Source organism: Heliangelus exortis, chromosome 1 (genome assembly GCF_036169615.1).
Source record: "Heliangelus exortis chromosome 1, bHelExo1.hap1, whole genome shotgun sequence".
NCBI classification, from domain to species: Eukaryota; Metazoa; Chordata; class Aves; order Apodiformes; family Trochilidae; genus Heliangelus; species Heliangelus exortis.
The window spans coordinates 103,462,718-103,478,213 of record NC_092422.1 but is presented as its reverse complement, the minus strand read 5'-3'; the positions used below and the strand labels follow the sequence as shown (position 1 = coordinate 103,478,213).

At 41.1% G+C, this 15,496-nt stretch overlaps 1 protein-coding gene across 2 annotated transcripts in view; it reads left to right on the top strand.

The window, feature by feature from the left end:
• The first annotated feature begins 975 nt into the window (after positions 1-975).
• Positions 976-15,496, top strand: part of VGLL3 (vestigial like family member 3) — a 28,192-nt gene continuing 13,671 nt past the window's right edge. Inside the window, exons 1-2 of one of the 2 annotated variants that reach the window (XM_071756051.1) lie at positions 976-1,107; positions 10,396-10,651. In XM_071756051.1, the coding sequence (XP_071612152.1) occupies positions 1,015-1,107; positions 10,396-10,651 (349 nt within the window). In that variant the 5' untranslated portion in view covers positions 976-1,014. The remainder of the gene's footprint in view (positions 1,108-10,395; positions 10,652-15,496) is intronic. The other variant, XM_071756062.1, reaches the window with a different exon arrangement.

Here is a 15,496-nt window from a genome sequence, read left to right as displayed (position 1 = left end):
AGATAAACTTTAAAACATTTTTTTTTCAATAAACTTGAAATAATTCTTCTTAGGCCAAATGAGAAGAAAATGACAGTAAATGAGTGCAGTCATTTCCAGGATCATAAGCCAGGATAATGCTAACAAACCACACGTGTAGCCTTTTCCATGTGAGGAATGGCATCGAAAGACTTCAAGTGAGGGACTGCAGTGGGGTGCCTTGCAGGCAAAAATGTGCATACAGGGGTAAGCTGTGAATATATTTGAGCAGGACTGGAGCCATTACCACGAGATCCTGACTTTCCACATATTTTTTTTGAGTACGGAGATGAACTGAATAGATTTTTTTTTTTAATTATTATTATTATTATTTATAAAACATTGTGGACCAAATGTGGAAAGAGAACTCCCGGGCTAGTTGAAAACGCATCCAACCTGTCAGCTTCTATGGGACAAGTGGGTTCCTCCTTCCTTCCCGATGAATTTCCAGGACCAGTCCCTCGGAGGTGAAGCATGGCTGCAGGAACGCTTGACTGTGGAGAGTCCATGCTGCTTAAGCTTAGCCGGGCTTCTCATGGACCGAAACCCGGTACCGAAGCGATAGGGACTCGCATCGGAAGCGAATAAATGAATATTCATGGCGGCCAAACCTGCCCCACAGCCCAGCCCAGCCGCCGGACCCTCTGCCCGGCCCTTCAGCGGGACGGGTAGGGGGGAGGCGCAGGTGCTGCGCGCCCGCGGAGCCACCGCGAGGGGTGCGGGAGGGGCTGGGGCGCGGTCCTGATCCCCGCCCCCGCGGCCGTCGCCGCTGCCGCCGCCGCCACCGGGGCGCCCCGCGCTGCCGCCGCCGCTCTATAAGTGCGGGCGCGGGGTGCGGCGGCTGCCGAAGATGCGCTGGCAGCCGGGGCTGCGCGGCGCCTCGCCGCGGCCGCCCTGTGCGGAGGAGAGAGCTAAGAAGAAGGAGGAGGAGGCGGCGGAGAAGAAGAAGAAGGAAGAAGGGGGAAGTGGCGCGGAGCGGCCGCGACCGAGGAGGCTATGAGCTGCTCGGACGTGGCTATGCAGCAGCCCGCCTCGGCGGCGTGCGGGGAGCCCCGCTATCTGGCCGCACCCGCGGCGGGCTACCCGCAGGTGAGCAGTAGGGAGGGAAGGGTTGCGCGGGGTACCGTGCAAGTCGTGGCGCTGGAGCAGACTACGGGGTGGGAGAGCATTTTTGGGGAGGCCCCCCCTTTAGTGGGCTGCATAGCGCATCGCTGGCTGGCCGGGGCGGAGACCTCCCGGCCAGCCAGCGATGCGCTATGCAGCCCCCGGCCTGATTTGGAGATGCGGGGAGCTGGTGAGGGTGCCCCAGAGCAGCGGAGCCTGGTAAGACCTTTTCTAAACAGGAAATTTTTTTTTTTCCCAAATTCTTGTATTTGGGGGGTGGGTGTTGGCTTACTCCACTGGAGTAGAGAGGGGGGAGAAAGTTAGTTCTTGCCGCCTTTCCTCCCCCCAACTCCCGCCTTGTCTCCGCTGTCCGTCCTTAGTTGAGGAGCCTCCCCGGTCGCCAGCTTTGCCGGCCAGAAGCCGTGCCTTTGCCGTCCACTGGTGCGGTCCGATCCGCGGCCGCAGACACGGGTGGAACCTCCGCCAGCCGGCGGGAGGAATTCGCGCTGCTCCCCCCCGGGTGGGGCGCGCCGCGCTGTGCTACTCAGCCCAGCTCTCCTGGAAGATTGGCTTCCAGCTGAGTTTGGTGATCTGTTGTAATTTTTTATTTATTTATTTATTATTTTTTTTATATGAATCAGGAAATTCTTATCACGCTGACAGCATTTTTAGACTATGCAGTGCGTGGGTGAAGTGGGACTAATATTGACTTGGCCCTAATGTAGTCATCTGAGAATACATTTTTTGGTTGTTGCTGCATTCCATAAGGTTTTATCATTATTATCCATGAAGATTGTTTTCTCCGTACATGGGAAGTGACCCCTTATATCAACTTGCCTGGGAGACACAAATATGGTCTAAAACATTAAAATTCCTATTGCATGTTATTGGCTTTTTTTCTTTATTGTTGGGAGAGAGAGAGCCCGTTGGCAGAAATGATACCCTGGTGAACTTTTTCAGGTTCTTCATGTTGTTCACTTTAAGTGCGAGCTCTGGAAAACTTGTGAGTTTTGTCAGTTGCAGTTCTCTAATCTAGGTCATAGCTTTCAGAACCTTCCATCTATTCAGTAATTTTAGTTACAAACTTTGTATGTGAATATTTGGAGCTCTGGTTGTTAGCCTGCATTTGAAGAGAAAATAAGTAAATAATCCCAAATAATTTGACTCTTTGACTAAGAGACCTGGAAGCAGAAAACGGCAACTGAAATGTCAGTGTACTTTTTGGAATTTAATTCTGTAGGTAATTAGGTACATTTCTCTTCCAGATCTGGAGTGTATAATACATAGTAAATGAAAATCTATTAAATGATCATTAGCAGCTGTGTCACACTCAAGTGCAATTGCTTTAAATTGCTTTAATTTTTTAAACAGAATCGTGAAGTTTCTCCATCAGCTGTAAGCAGTGCCATGTATGAAATGTCCCAGAAGCACCTTAATGAGTGCCAAAGTTTCTTGAAATTTCATTTTAAATAAACTTAGTTCTTGTGGGTTATAGTACTCAAGAGAAGTGGAGATAGATATGTAAGGCAAGAAACTTAGATAGCTCTGTTGAGCCAGAACAGCCCATGTGTTGTGGCCAGTATAATATATCCCATTACCACAAAACAACTTTCTAAACCTTGCTGTCCTACATGTTATTGATAATTTGTTTCGGTGAATCTGGCTTGTGTCAAATTTTCTTTAGTATTTGATCTTGACAAGCTAGTCAAATGTCAGACTGGAATTGTTGCTGAACTAAGAATGTTGCACCCGCAAATTCTAGCAGCTGGAAACTTCAGAGCATTTTATGTATTTTTCTCTGAATCCAAGGCTTTTAAAGTAAACAAAGCAAACAAAGAATTAACTCCTTGTGCATCTCTAGTCATAGTGGAAAGATTTATTGCTTGGATTAAATTTTTCAAGTCTCTTTTTCTTTAGAATTTTCCTGTCAGGGACATTTAATCAGCTGGTAAAGAGCATGATAAAGAAGATGAAGAATCTGTTGCCAGGTTTTTATTTCTTCTCACACATGTGTTCAGCATATAAAAAGCTCCGGCACTCTTTGTGATGATCATGACCATTTTAAAGAATGTTCTTCTTTGCTGGATTTAAAACTGTGGTTTAAAAATAACAGTGAGGGAAGATGAATTAGGGACATAACTTAAAAATAAATCTCTGTATTGGAACTGATAAAGTGGAGCTTGCTGTTGAAATATCTGAGGACTCCATTGAAACATTTCCAGTGTCAGTGTATCACTCTGGAGTCTTATGGTACCTGGGGAAATGCTTTGTCTTCTGAGAAAGAAAGCTCTTCCTAATGTGCTTCTGTTGACTTTCCTTAAATTCTCAGTGCAAGGAGATTTAGATGTGTTATTTTAACAAAAGTTTGTGCATCTTCTGAGGTCTTTTTAATAAATATGTCAAAAACACAATTGGTTATGCCAGCTTTCTGTGCCAGTTCTGTAGCCTTCAAAGAAAAAAGCAAGCTTCTTAGCTGCGGGTGTGCAGTTCTAGATGTAACAGCTTAAGTTCTGAGCCACATCATCTCCCTGGAGAGCTAATCTCATCATGTGTCTATAGGTCCTGTGCTGCATACACAGGTCAGGACAAGTGTCTCCAGCAAGTGGCTGGCATTGTGGCAGTGCTCTGCAGTGAGAGTGGTATGAATGGCGGGGCTTTTTGGGTTTTGGGTTTTTTTGGTAGGTTGTTTTTCATTGTTTTGTTTTGTTGGGGAGGTTTTGTTTTGGTGTTTTGTTTTTTTAAATAGCAGATCTTGGGTTGTTTTTAAATGGTGGACTAGCATGCAGCTGGGTTGTGGAAAAGTTAACTTTTTAAGGGACAGTCCATTACGCTTTTTTTAAATTCCCTCATTTTAAAGTTAGTTCCACATTTCTGCATCCATAGCTTTTTTGCTTGCTAAAAATTGTCCCAGAACTGATTTTTGCCTGGCATAGAAATGTGTAATTTCTGGAAGCTTAGCTTTCATCGATCCACAGCCAAGAGAAGAGTTACTGGCAAATTAATTTAGATGAGACTTTTTTTTTCTTAAGTGCTTGGTGGACTGAAGCCTGAATTCCTGTCAGATGTTCCTGTGAGTGGAGGCTTAGCACCTTAGATCTTTGAGACTGCTGAAGCCCAGGGTGTTTGCTGAAAGGAAGGAAGTGGATTATGCTCATATGATGCCTGAAGGAACTGATGAAAATGGGGTATGGCCCTAATTCTACAGAAAAATTGGGGGTTCCATACTCCTGCCTAAAACCAGAGACAGTGTATGCTGATGTTACAATACAAACATTTCCTGTGCGTGGTAAGGAGCTGTGCCTCTGTGGGGCTAAAGCCCTGCAGGATGGTGAAATTGAAATGCTCTTCATTGTGCCCTTTCCTGAGAGTCTGTGCAGCTCTACTTAGTTAAGTTTTGGCTTTTCTGTGGCCTAGGAGAAAACTGGGTGTAACAGTGCTGCTCATTCAAAGCAACTCTGGGAACACATAATCAGTAAAGAATCCTGTTGTGTTCTTGGAGCACCAGAAAGGCGGTGGCAGCTTGCTGTGCCCTGTCAATCTAGGTACAGCAGGCTGCAGAGCTGAGGCTAAGGTAGGCTCACCAACAGCTGAGTTTAAGACCTTTGAAACAGGAAGTTACAGTAAATGGTAGTTTTGGAATTTCTCCATGGTATGTAGATGTAGAAAGCGAAGCCAACACCATCCTTGCTAAATCAAGTCTTGCATAAAGAGTTGTGATATGCTTAAGTCAGACTTACTGCTGGCAATGCTGTAGACAGCCTTTTTACAGATAAGGGGTTGTCTCCATCAAGCAAATTAGGTCACTAATTCAACTCTTCCTTCCAAAATAACAACATTGCAGACAAGGATGACTTGTATTCAACATATCAGCTGGCCGTAGCTAAACTCTAATTCATGTAATGTACATTAGTTTTTCACTAGGCTTCTTTCTAGCACGTGCACACAACTTTGAGGACAGGCTTATGTTACTAAAGCTGTGTGTGCATGGCAGTCCACAGCATCTAACACAGCAGATAACATAGCAAAAGACAGCCTCATGTTTAGTTTTTCAACTTAGGTTTCTTTCTCAAGGCTTGGTCTGAAGCCTGGTGGTTGCCCTACTGACTGACTTCATTGGAAATTTAATCAGACCTATATAAGTCACCCTTAAAAGCTAGTCTCAGAATTACATGATGTAAAACCTAGTTTAAGTCTTACCCTGTATAGGAGCTTTTGGTGTGTGGTGTTATGTGGTTTTGTTTTGTTTAAGCCCTTGAGGCACTGCTGATTTTAAAAAAATTGGCTTGCTTTATTTTGTCATGCTGTTTGGGAATGAATTCTATTTGACCTTTGTGTATCTACATAACACTAGACTTTTAGACCTTAAATGTATAACTCTGTTTAAATGTACATCAAAAGATGTGTAAATTCATTATTTTTCTGCTGCTTCCCTCCATCAGAAGAGCACAGCAGGAGCTCCAGGCTGTACTGCTGGAAATCCAGTGGCTCACCTGAGAAAGCAAGTCTGTGGCCTTGCTCTCAGCTTGCTCATTTGCGAGGGTAGAAGTTACTATTTCATGTTTTCAGGGCATGCATTAAACACTGCTTTCAGGCCCAGCATTCCATACTCTGATTGCTTGAAATTGTCGTCTTCCTTGAATACTTTCTGTGTTATCAATAGGAGCCTACTTGGCAGACAGCTCCACAAATGGAGGACTGTCCATGATTTGCCTCAAGTTTGTTGCTGAAATTCCTTCTCAGAAGCTTATGTCAAATGACAGCCTTTTTCTCAGGACAGAGTCATATAGTGTTTCTTCAGTGTAGTTATTCTTTATTTTTGGTTCCTGTTCTTTCTCTCATAATGGAAAATCTGGAACAGGTGGCCACAGGCACACCAGACTTTCATGCTTGTGAACAGAAAGGACCATATGCTGGATGACAGCATGTATGGAGACAGTAAGTTGTAGGAACAGGCAACCAGCTTATATATCAGAAAAGAGCTGGCCTCAATTTCCTACTGAAACTTGGATAAACTAAAACTTGCTCAATTCTCAACTGTGGTCAGTTGTTTTCCTGTTTTGCTGCCTACTAGCTGTTTTCAGTGAATTTTTTTTCAATTTCTAAAGAGGAATGTTCTGACATTTTTACCAGAGACCCTGAATGAGGTTTGGGACCCTTGAAGTCAGCTGGACTTTTGCCATTGGCTTTTATGTGGCCAGAGTTTCATTGCATGAGAACCACTTTCTTGGTTCTGGATAGGTTATTTCAGAAAAAAACAAGCATCTTCAAGAAGGTTTTGGGTTTCTTTGTGAGATTTTGAACCACATGCCTTCTTGGTCTAAAGGTGGTCATTCTTCCCTGAAAAGACAAGATGATGCTTACCCAGCATAAGCCTTCTCTTTAATATTGTCATATTAATGGTGATTTGTTACTGACCTTTAGTTTCCTTTTGTTAGAAAACTTGAAGTAAGAGTTTAAATTCTCTTTGGAAGGGCTTGATTGTGAATGTATGAAATAGCAAAAATAATGTTGGTTTAAGCTGAATTCAAGCCTATGCTGTACAGAATTATTTACCCAAAGACTGTACTATTCATCCTTCAACCATGAACTTGGGTCTATTATCTAAGCTGTCAACAGGTGCTACAGACACTGGATTTTACTATTTCCCAGTATGCTAAGATGTCTCAATTCTGTAATCTGGATCTTGGCCAAGATGAGATTTCAGGTGTTTGTTTTGTTTTATTTTTCACAGCTTGGTTAATGTCAGTGTCAGATTTTTAAGGAAGAGCGAGGTGGAATTTAGTAATAAATGGAAGCATTTGAGGTCTGAACATAAGGAAAAAATAACATTCTTTTTGGTTTGAAAATATTCTTTGAAAGACATTATAGATTCTGTTCATTGCTTAAGTATATGTCAGAACTGTTGATATGAAGTAAGTACAAATGAAGCAGGGCTAGCCCAAGTTAGTTATCAGATACCTAGCTCATTTGTTCTGTTTTATTCCCCCTACCCTGTCATGGGGGGACAATTTAGCAGGTGATCATCTTGTCTGCTTTTTCACTCACACAAGTGTAGTCGGAAATGCTATGAGAAGATTACTTTTATTGTTAGAACAAGTAAACCAGATTTTGTGTGCAGGCAGGGTATTTTAGGAAGCTGATAGGTAGAGAAAAAACATCATTATAGGGAGGTATGCAGTGGAAAGAATTTAAATACATTTTATAAAAGAAAAACTTCTTGAATCACTTCACCTTTCTATAGTCTCTTTAAGTAAGAGTCCTGTGTAGATGTGTATCTGATCACAGGTTTGATGCATTTTTCAAAAATCTTTTAATTTAGAACTCTCATCCTTTGCCAAAAACTTGCCATAAAACACAAATTTCATCATAAATAACTTCACTCCGTACTCAAAAGTACACCATCTTTTTTAACACTAAAAAAAAAAAAAAAAAAATCAGATTTGGTGTTTTAAAAACCAACAAATATTGGTTTGTTGGGGAGGGAGTAGACTTGAAGTGGAAAATGAATCAGATTCTTAGGCTGTGGAAGGGGGAACATTCCTGCACAGAGAAGCAACTCAAGATAAGTTTTAATTTCCTGAGCTCTAGTCTCTATATAGGAACACTGAAAAACTTCCTTCCTCATAACCAAGTCAATCCATGAGCTATATTAAATGATGTGTTTCTGTATGTAACTGTGTGCTTATGTATGTATTTGTGTACTCACATCATAAATAGAAATAGCTTGCCCATAATGATAGAAGTTCAATTTTTCAACATGTTGCATGCATTCAAGATAGAGCTCAAACACTGTGCCTGAGATGTTGTAATATACCAATGAATATTTAGATTTTTATAAAGGATTGTAATATACCAATGACTATTTAGATTTTTATAAAGGATCTTCTTTGTGCATGAAAACCAAAACATAACCAAAACAAAAACTAAAAAACAAAAACCAACCAAACAAAAAAACCAACAACACCTTGCCCACCACTTGCATTTTTGAGATTATCTGGGTTATGGTACAGCTTTAAGAAAAATCAAGTTGCTGAGGTAGATGTGTTACAGATTTCTGATGTATACATCTCCTGTATATGCAGTGCTGTTATGAACTAAGGTCTCATCAATCTGTGATTACTTGTGCAAAACTATGAAGCTCACTGTGAGTGATATTTTAGTAACTATTTCATGAACAAATATTGGGGGACTTCTTCTTTGTTTACAGAAGGCACAAAGCATTTACATAAAATATAAGTCACCCCCAAGTCTGTATTTGAGAAAATTTGATCCAAAGCCTCAGACTGTGTTTCCTTTTAGCTATTAGTCTCTAGTAAAATGGTTTTAATTTTCTATTTCCATCTTTGGTTCTTTCTTTTCTTAAAGTGAACCCCGCAGTATTTCTTTCTATATTTTAGAACTTTGGGATAAAACCGTATGTCTAAATAAGTAATATTGTGCTAAGCAGAGATGTGGTATAACTTGCTTTCTAAAGAACAGATTTGCTTGAATTCCAGACCATTGTCTAGATATTCCAAACTAGCCTCTTACTGCAATTTGTGTAACAGCATCAGAATTAAAGGTGAAACTGAGCTGTTCTGTGTTTATCAGTTAGGCTACTGCAATAGGCTACTGTAATGTCAGATGCATTGCTTAATTTCCATGAGCTTTTAGTATTATAGGTTTTAGTTCCACTTGTCAATAGCTCTTTCTTACAATGAATTTTTTTCATAGCCATTAATAATTTAGAATTTGCCCCAGAGTAATAGTGACACAACTATTTTGTGTCACGATGAGAGAATTAGTATTTGCTTATAGGATTTTAGAAAGCACTAAATGTAAATAAATTGATAGTATACAAGACTGGAACATTACTTTCAATTATTTCTAAGCCGGACAAGGCTATTTATTATATAAATGTAACTTTATAGACTGTCTGGTTGCTTAACTTTTTCTTTAGAACAACTTTGGATAAAGGGAAAAAACCCATAAATTTGAGATTCTGATGACTCTAAGGTGTTGCCAAGCAAACCATAAAAGATAAGTAAAACTGTAATTCCACAGAAAAACTATGAAATACTTCTACATATGTTCTGTAGTTGTTTTTGCCTTCCTGGAGCTGCTTGTGTGTAAAGTCAGCTGTGGATGTGGCTAGCTAGCTAAAAGCTATGATTCCTGCAGCTTGACTGTTGTGGGGAGACTTTTTTCTGTGAAAACAGTTGTAAAGTGGAACATCTGAAAAATATGTTCCATGCAAAATGGATCTTGCCACACATTTATTTTGACATTTAGGTTTGATTTGAGAGAAAGAGAGACAAGACTCTGAAATAGCTATTCACAGATGGTTTGTGCAGCTTTTATTATTTTATACCCTTCTCTGTGTTGTCGGTGTGGGATGAATTCTTTTTGCAAGTGTTTGCAGACTTGTCAGTCCCCTTTTTCCCCCAGATCACATATTTAATTGCTTATAACTTGAATTTTTCTCCTCTTTTTCCAGAATTTGATGTTTTAAAAAATAAAAAGGAAAAAACAAACAAACAAAAGAACACAAAACCCCCCACCACCACAACTGCAAAATAACAAAAAAACACCCCAAACTAACAAACCAAGAAAAAACCCTCAATGTCCCCTCCCACCCCACTCACTGCCCTAAGGTCATTCCTATGATTAAAAGGAATAATCGTAATCATCCTAATAATTCCTATGATTAGAAGTCTCTTGGCAGTGAGAGAATGTGTATTTTGTGCACTTTGATCCTGAAGTGGAAAATTTTTCTGAAAGCACCAAATTCTCCCATCTTTACACCTTCAGCAACGAATAGATGTGGAAGTCTAGAGGGTTGTGTGTACTCGCAACTTGGGGTGCACATCCCACAAAACCTGGTACTTGTTCAGCTGGACGGGTGAAATGCAGCCCTTGTGTATCTGGGCACCCTTCTGCCAGGCTGGACTTGACCTCTGTAGCCTTTCCTGATGGGAATATTCTTTCCAGGTGGCAGTCAGTTGTTTGAGCCTGTCTGTATTCTTTTGAAGATGTTGGGTAAAAGCCGCTGCTGTTAGACCAGGGTTGTGAAACATGCCTGAGAAGCAGGTCCATCTGTGTGTGAGGAATAAAAACTCCTAAGTGGTGCTGGTGATCTCTTCTTTGTGAAATGTCAGTGCAAAATATGCCAACAGCAATTATGAAATGAATATTCAGTGTATTCAGTTATTTTTCTTTAAGGAAACCAGATGTTGATCTTGCACTGAATGTCTTCAATGATACACCTATTGTTTGTTTTGTTTTTAATCCCAGAAGAAGTTAGCTGTATACAACAAGATGCAGGAGTCTCTGGAAGTGACCCTTCCCAGCAAGCAAGAGGAGGATGAGAAAGACCAGCCTGCTGAAATGGAGTACCTTAACTCTCGCTGCGTCCTTTTCACTTACTTCCAGGGAGACATTGGTTCAGTAGTGGATGAACACTTCTCAAGAGCTTTGAGCCAAGCCAGTAACTTCAGTCCAGAAACTGCCCTTACCAAGAGCAAGACAGGACTAGGTCCTCTGTGGAGAGGTAAGTTGTTGTGTTATAGAACCATAGAATTGGCTGGGTTGGAAGGGACCTCTGAGATCAAGTCCAACCCTTGATCCACTACCGCTGCAGTTACCAGACCATGGCACTGAGTGCCACATCCAGTCTCTTTTTTAGATATCTCCAGGGATGGAGAATCCACTACTTCCCTGGGCAGCCCATTCCAGTGTTTGATCACCCTCTTCATAAAGAAATTTTTTCTAAAATGTATCTTATGTGTCTTTCTGTTGTGGTAATGCATCTTGCATTGCAGCTGAAATCTTGCTCCTCTGCAGAGGTGTAAGAATTCTCCTAAATTTGAAAAAACTGAGCTAGTTCTTGGGGTTGAGCGATGTGAAGTGTTAAAACAGGCAAGGGGAGCCAAAGGCATGTAAGAAGCAGGCGTCTCCCTCTCATGCCATAGCCCGCGGCTCTGTCTAGGCCTGTAAAGAATGGAGCAGACCTCAAGTGGCTTTACAAAAGTCTGCTGCAAAGTTGGAAGCTTATTTTTAAGCTCCAAGTGTGAAACTTGGCCTGTGAGGCCTGAGGCAAGACCAAAGCTGTTTTGCGATGCAGTGCTTGGGTATGAGGAGCCCCATGCAGCATTCTGGGGTGACTTTGCCAGGCAATTAAGATTTGTCTGTGGCTGCTTTCTAGGTAGAGGGAAGCCAATGCAGACTGGCACAGGTTCTGGTCCAAGCCTTGGGCCACGTGGCTGCAGCCATTTGGTGCAGTGCATTGCAGCCTGCCCACGAGCAGAGCTCAGAGGAGAGACATGGCCACTGTTAGTAGCTTCCCCTCTGTAAAATAGGAATTGCATTTCTCTGCTTCTGAGCAGGGAGCAGAAGCATGTCAGGTATTGCAGGGCATTTGCATACTGCTATACACTTATGTCTTGGGATGCATATAAGTTTTATCAACCTAAAAAGGAGCAGATCTTGACAGATATATGAGGCAGACCTCACAAATCAGGTTTCAAAATTGCTGATTGGAGAAAGTGTGCTGGTAAGATGTTGTTTCCATTCTGTTGAATGTACCAGCCTGGGTAGTTTTTCAGATCCACAGCTGCATTACAGATGATCATGTCTTTATGTGGATTGGCAAAAGAGCATGAACTAAGTATCATGAGCAGCGGCCTTGCATCAGGTTGGGTGTAAGAGAAAGAATGAGGATCCTTGTAGGAGTGGTGGTGTTTTATAACCGGTGATGTTGGAGTGAGAATGTATTGATGAAAGGGACAGATAGTAGAGAGAAACAGGATATTTGGAAATGCTTGTGAAGAGAAAAACAGCGTAGAAGAACTAGCTTTCCAGAAGGATGATAACAAATCTGAGGAAGTTTAAGCAAAGGTCAGCACAAGTGGCTAGGGAGCTAGAGGAATTTATGGCTTGAGCCGGGACCATTAATGTTAATGGGAAATTTTCCGTTGACTCGACTGAGAGCAGGATTGAACCTACGCTTTCTAAAAAGGAGACCGGAGCATTTATAAATGGCCCAGACATGCTATAAATGTTTTAGAGATGGGATCAAGGCAGTCCCTAGAGATCCCATTCCTCTAGCAAGCTCACTTCAGTGAGCTTCGAGACATACCACGGGTGGGGTTGTGTGTCTTCTTTTTGGCCTCAGACATACCCTGCTGCTTTTCCCTGCCTTGGCCCGTGGTTGCACAGCCCTCTCCAGAGGGTTCTGCAGGGCACAAGGTGGCCTGGCATAAGGGTTCTTCAGCCATGCTGCCTCCTGACCCTGTGTGCCCTGTGCAGCCAGCTGGGAGTGGAGGTCTCCATGTCCTGAAAGACTTCCAGGAATAAAGTAAGGGGATATGCCCTCTGCCATCGCTGCACCTGCTGGAGTGGTAGGAAAATCCTTAGGGAGGCTGCTGGGCAGGGTTGCTTGGTTCTGCACTGTGGGTGCTGAGAAATCTGAGGGTGTTTGCTTCTTCAGAGAAGAGAGACTATCAAGAGCTTTATCAGGTGCAAATGAATTTCTGAATCATGTCTGCTTAAAAAAGTGAAGGGAAAACGTTAACACCTTGGTCTTCTAGTTCAGATGCAGGTGTCAAAAATGATCACTTATAGGAAATGAATGGGAATTTGTATCCCATTACCTGAAGAAATTAAAATATCATTAGCTTAAAGTTCTTTTATAAATAACCTTCATGAGGAGTTGGAATTCTGTCAATAAATTACTCAAAGATAAATTAACAATAATTTACAAGAGCTTTTGTGTTCACAGTAGCTGTTTTGGAAACTGAAGATTTACATCTATCATGTGTAGGAAAAGAACTGGCTGCTCAGCTCCCTGTGTTATTTCTCCTTTACCTTAAAGGAGAGATTAGTAACGTTATCTGCTTTTCTTTTTTTTTTCCTCCATCTTGTTGTAGCGTTTTGTTTTGGTTTTTTTTTTTTTTTTTTTTTTTTTTTTTTTTTTAGTGTTCTGATGAAAGAGCAAACTATATTTTCATCATAGGGGTGTTGTGTGGGGATTTTTTGTTTCAAGGAGGGATTAAGCTTATGTATAGGAAATAGCACCTGTTGTCCTGAAAAGCACGCTCTCATTTTTGTATGTTGAAAATACTGATCAGTTTAGGCTGCAATTAACTTGAAAACTGACTTTTTATAAAATACAGTTCCCTGCAACAGGCTCTGGTAACATGGACTTTGAATAGTCAATTGTAGGTGTAGCTACCTGAAACCTTTTGCAGGGGTAGTGACACAAATGACAGTGCCTTGAAACTAATGTTACCATAATGGTATTTTTACCAACCTGTTTTTCTGAGATGAAAGTATTGGGCTCTTTGTTCTTTCTTGGGCTTTAGTTTTGGGGTTCTTTTCCTCCTGCTTTGAATGAGAAGTAATGTACTACAGAAAATTCCATACATCCTCTCTTTACAGCATGTGCATTTTGGCATGTTTTCAGGTGGAGCTAGCCAGCCACCATGCACAGCTGCATTAGTTACCACTCCATAGCATCTGAGATGTTGCCATCTCCCTGTCTCCCGTACTTAGAATAGAAAATTGTGGTAACTGATGTCTTTATTGGCAGACAATTTTTGTTCAGTGCCTCCTTCCCCCCTCCTGAAAGCATGTGGAAGTTACTCAGATTCTTTTTTTTTTCTTTTCTTTCTCATAGACAGTGCTAAAAGGGCTGTTTCTCCAATGCCATGTCCCATAGAGGCAAGGTGTGTGACATAATGTTATCTATAAAGATAACTGGTTGTTTTTTCTGTTTCAGAGCTGGAAAGGAAAGGAGACCCTTTAAACACTGTAGAAATGTGTGGTGGTCAGGGGTTGTGGTTCGATGCAGAAATGGTTTTGCTGATGGGATTGCTGCACACTTAGTATTTAGTAGCATCCTCTGTGAGCATTCAGAGCGGATGAAATTTTTCTTGCATGTTCATATAACCTAGATAGACCTGGTATCTCCACTGGCCTTTGCAGTTACACTCAGTGAAGGCTGATCCATGAGAGTTTTGACAGTGGTAATGCCTTTGTGAAATGACCAAACATTTTTGCTGTGGCCTAGACCTTCTGCAGAATTGATAAAGCCAAGCTGGTATGCAATCTGGGATGAGTTCATATTGGCAAACCCAGTAGTTCAAATTGCTCTCTCCTGGTAATAAAGTTGTCCTGCAGATACTTTGTGGTATTCTGTGCTTTTTGAACTTAGATGATTTAGGGGTTTTCTATGTAGATAACAATCTAGTTTCCAAACCTTCTCGATTGCAGGGGTTAGTGTTCCAGAATACTGGGAATGCTTTGTTGAGCTGTGATTCTTTGTTAAACATTAGTGACGAAAGCAAAAGACTGGACATGGAGAAGCTCTGTTTTGCTTTTTTGAGAGCTCTGCTGCCAACACTGTAAGCCATGTGCACTCTCCATCTCAGCCTAATCCCTTGTATCAAGGAACAATTTACAAATAAGGAACAGTACCAATTTCAGAGGGGTGCTGAGGCTTCTGTGATATGCTGGAAAAGTACTCCAGTCTTCTAGCCTCAGTTACAAGAGAAATGTGTTGTTAAAAAAAACCAAAACAGCCTTTATAAGAACACCATGTTGGAGTACAGCTTGCAGCCTCTGAAGCTGTTTGGCACAAAGATAAAATCTCTGTTTCACCGTAATGCATTTGCAAAGTTAATTTCCAATATCAGAAGTTAATCAGGCTCAGTGAATCACCTAAATCAAAGCCAGTTGATGTATGGAAAAATTTCTGTGCATTTAATGGATTTTAAAATAGATACATGAGTTTTGCAGTGATGCAGTCAAAACCCACTTTTTTTTTTTATTTATTTCCAGAGTATTTTTGAGTAAGCAAAGTTCAGAGGCAGGAGCATTTGAAGAATCTGTTCATTCTCAATTGTGTCTTCATCTGAGACTCATTCTAGTTGCTTATTAAATAAAGCAAAACAAAAGGTCACTTTAAACAAAATAATATAAATATTTTTGTAAATGTTAGATGAGGAACAGAGGATTCCTCGCCTCATCAAATATTAAACTTCCTTGGCTTTATTTCTCCGTAGGCTATTTTTATGACTGTTCTTTCATCAGAGGTGAAAGTCCTGTATTTTTATGTTTCCATCTTTGACCAAAAAAACTTCCAAAACAACAACCCCCTATTTAAACTGAGACATATTGCATGAAGCAGTACTTTCAAACATGGTCTGGCAAGAAGTTTGTGAGAATGGAGATTCCAATACTTCCCTACACATCTGCACTAACTGCTCCTTCAAAAGAGGAATTTTTAGAATGGGATTTCATAATGTAGAGGTATTGGAATCCATTTAGATATAAGTGAATAAGTTGAATAGCTGTGAGAAACAGTGAGTCTTTTATTTCTGACAAAAAATTCTTT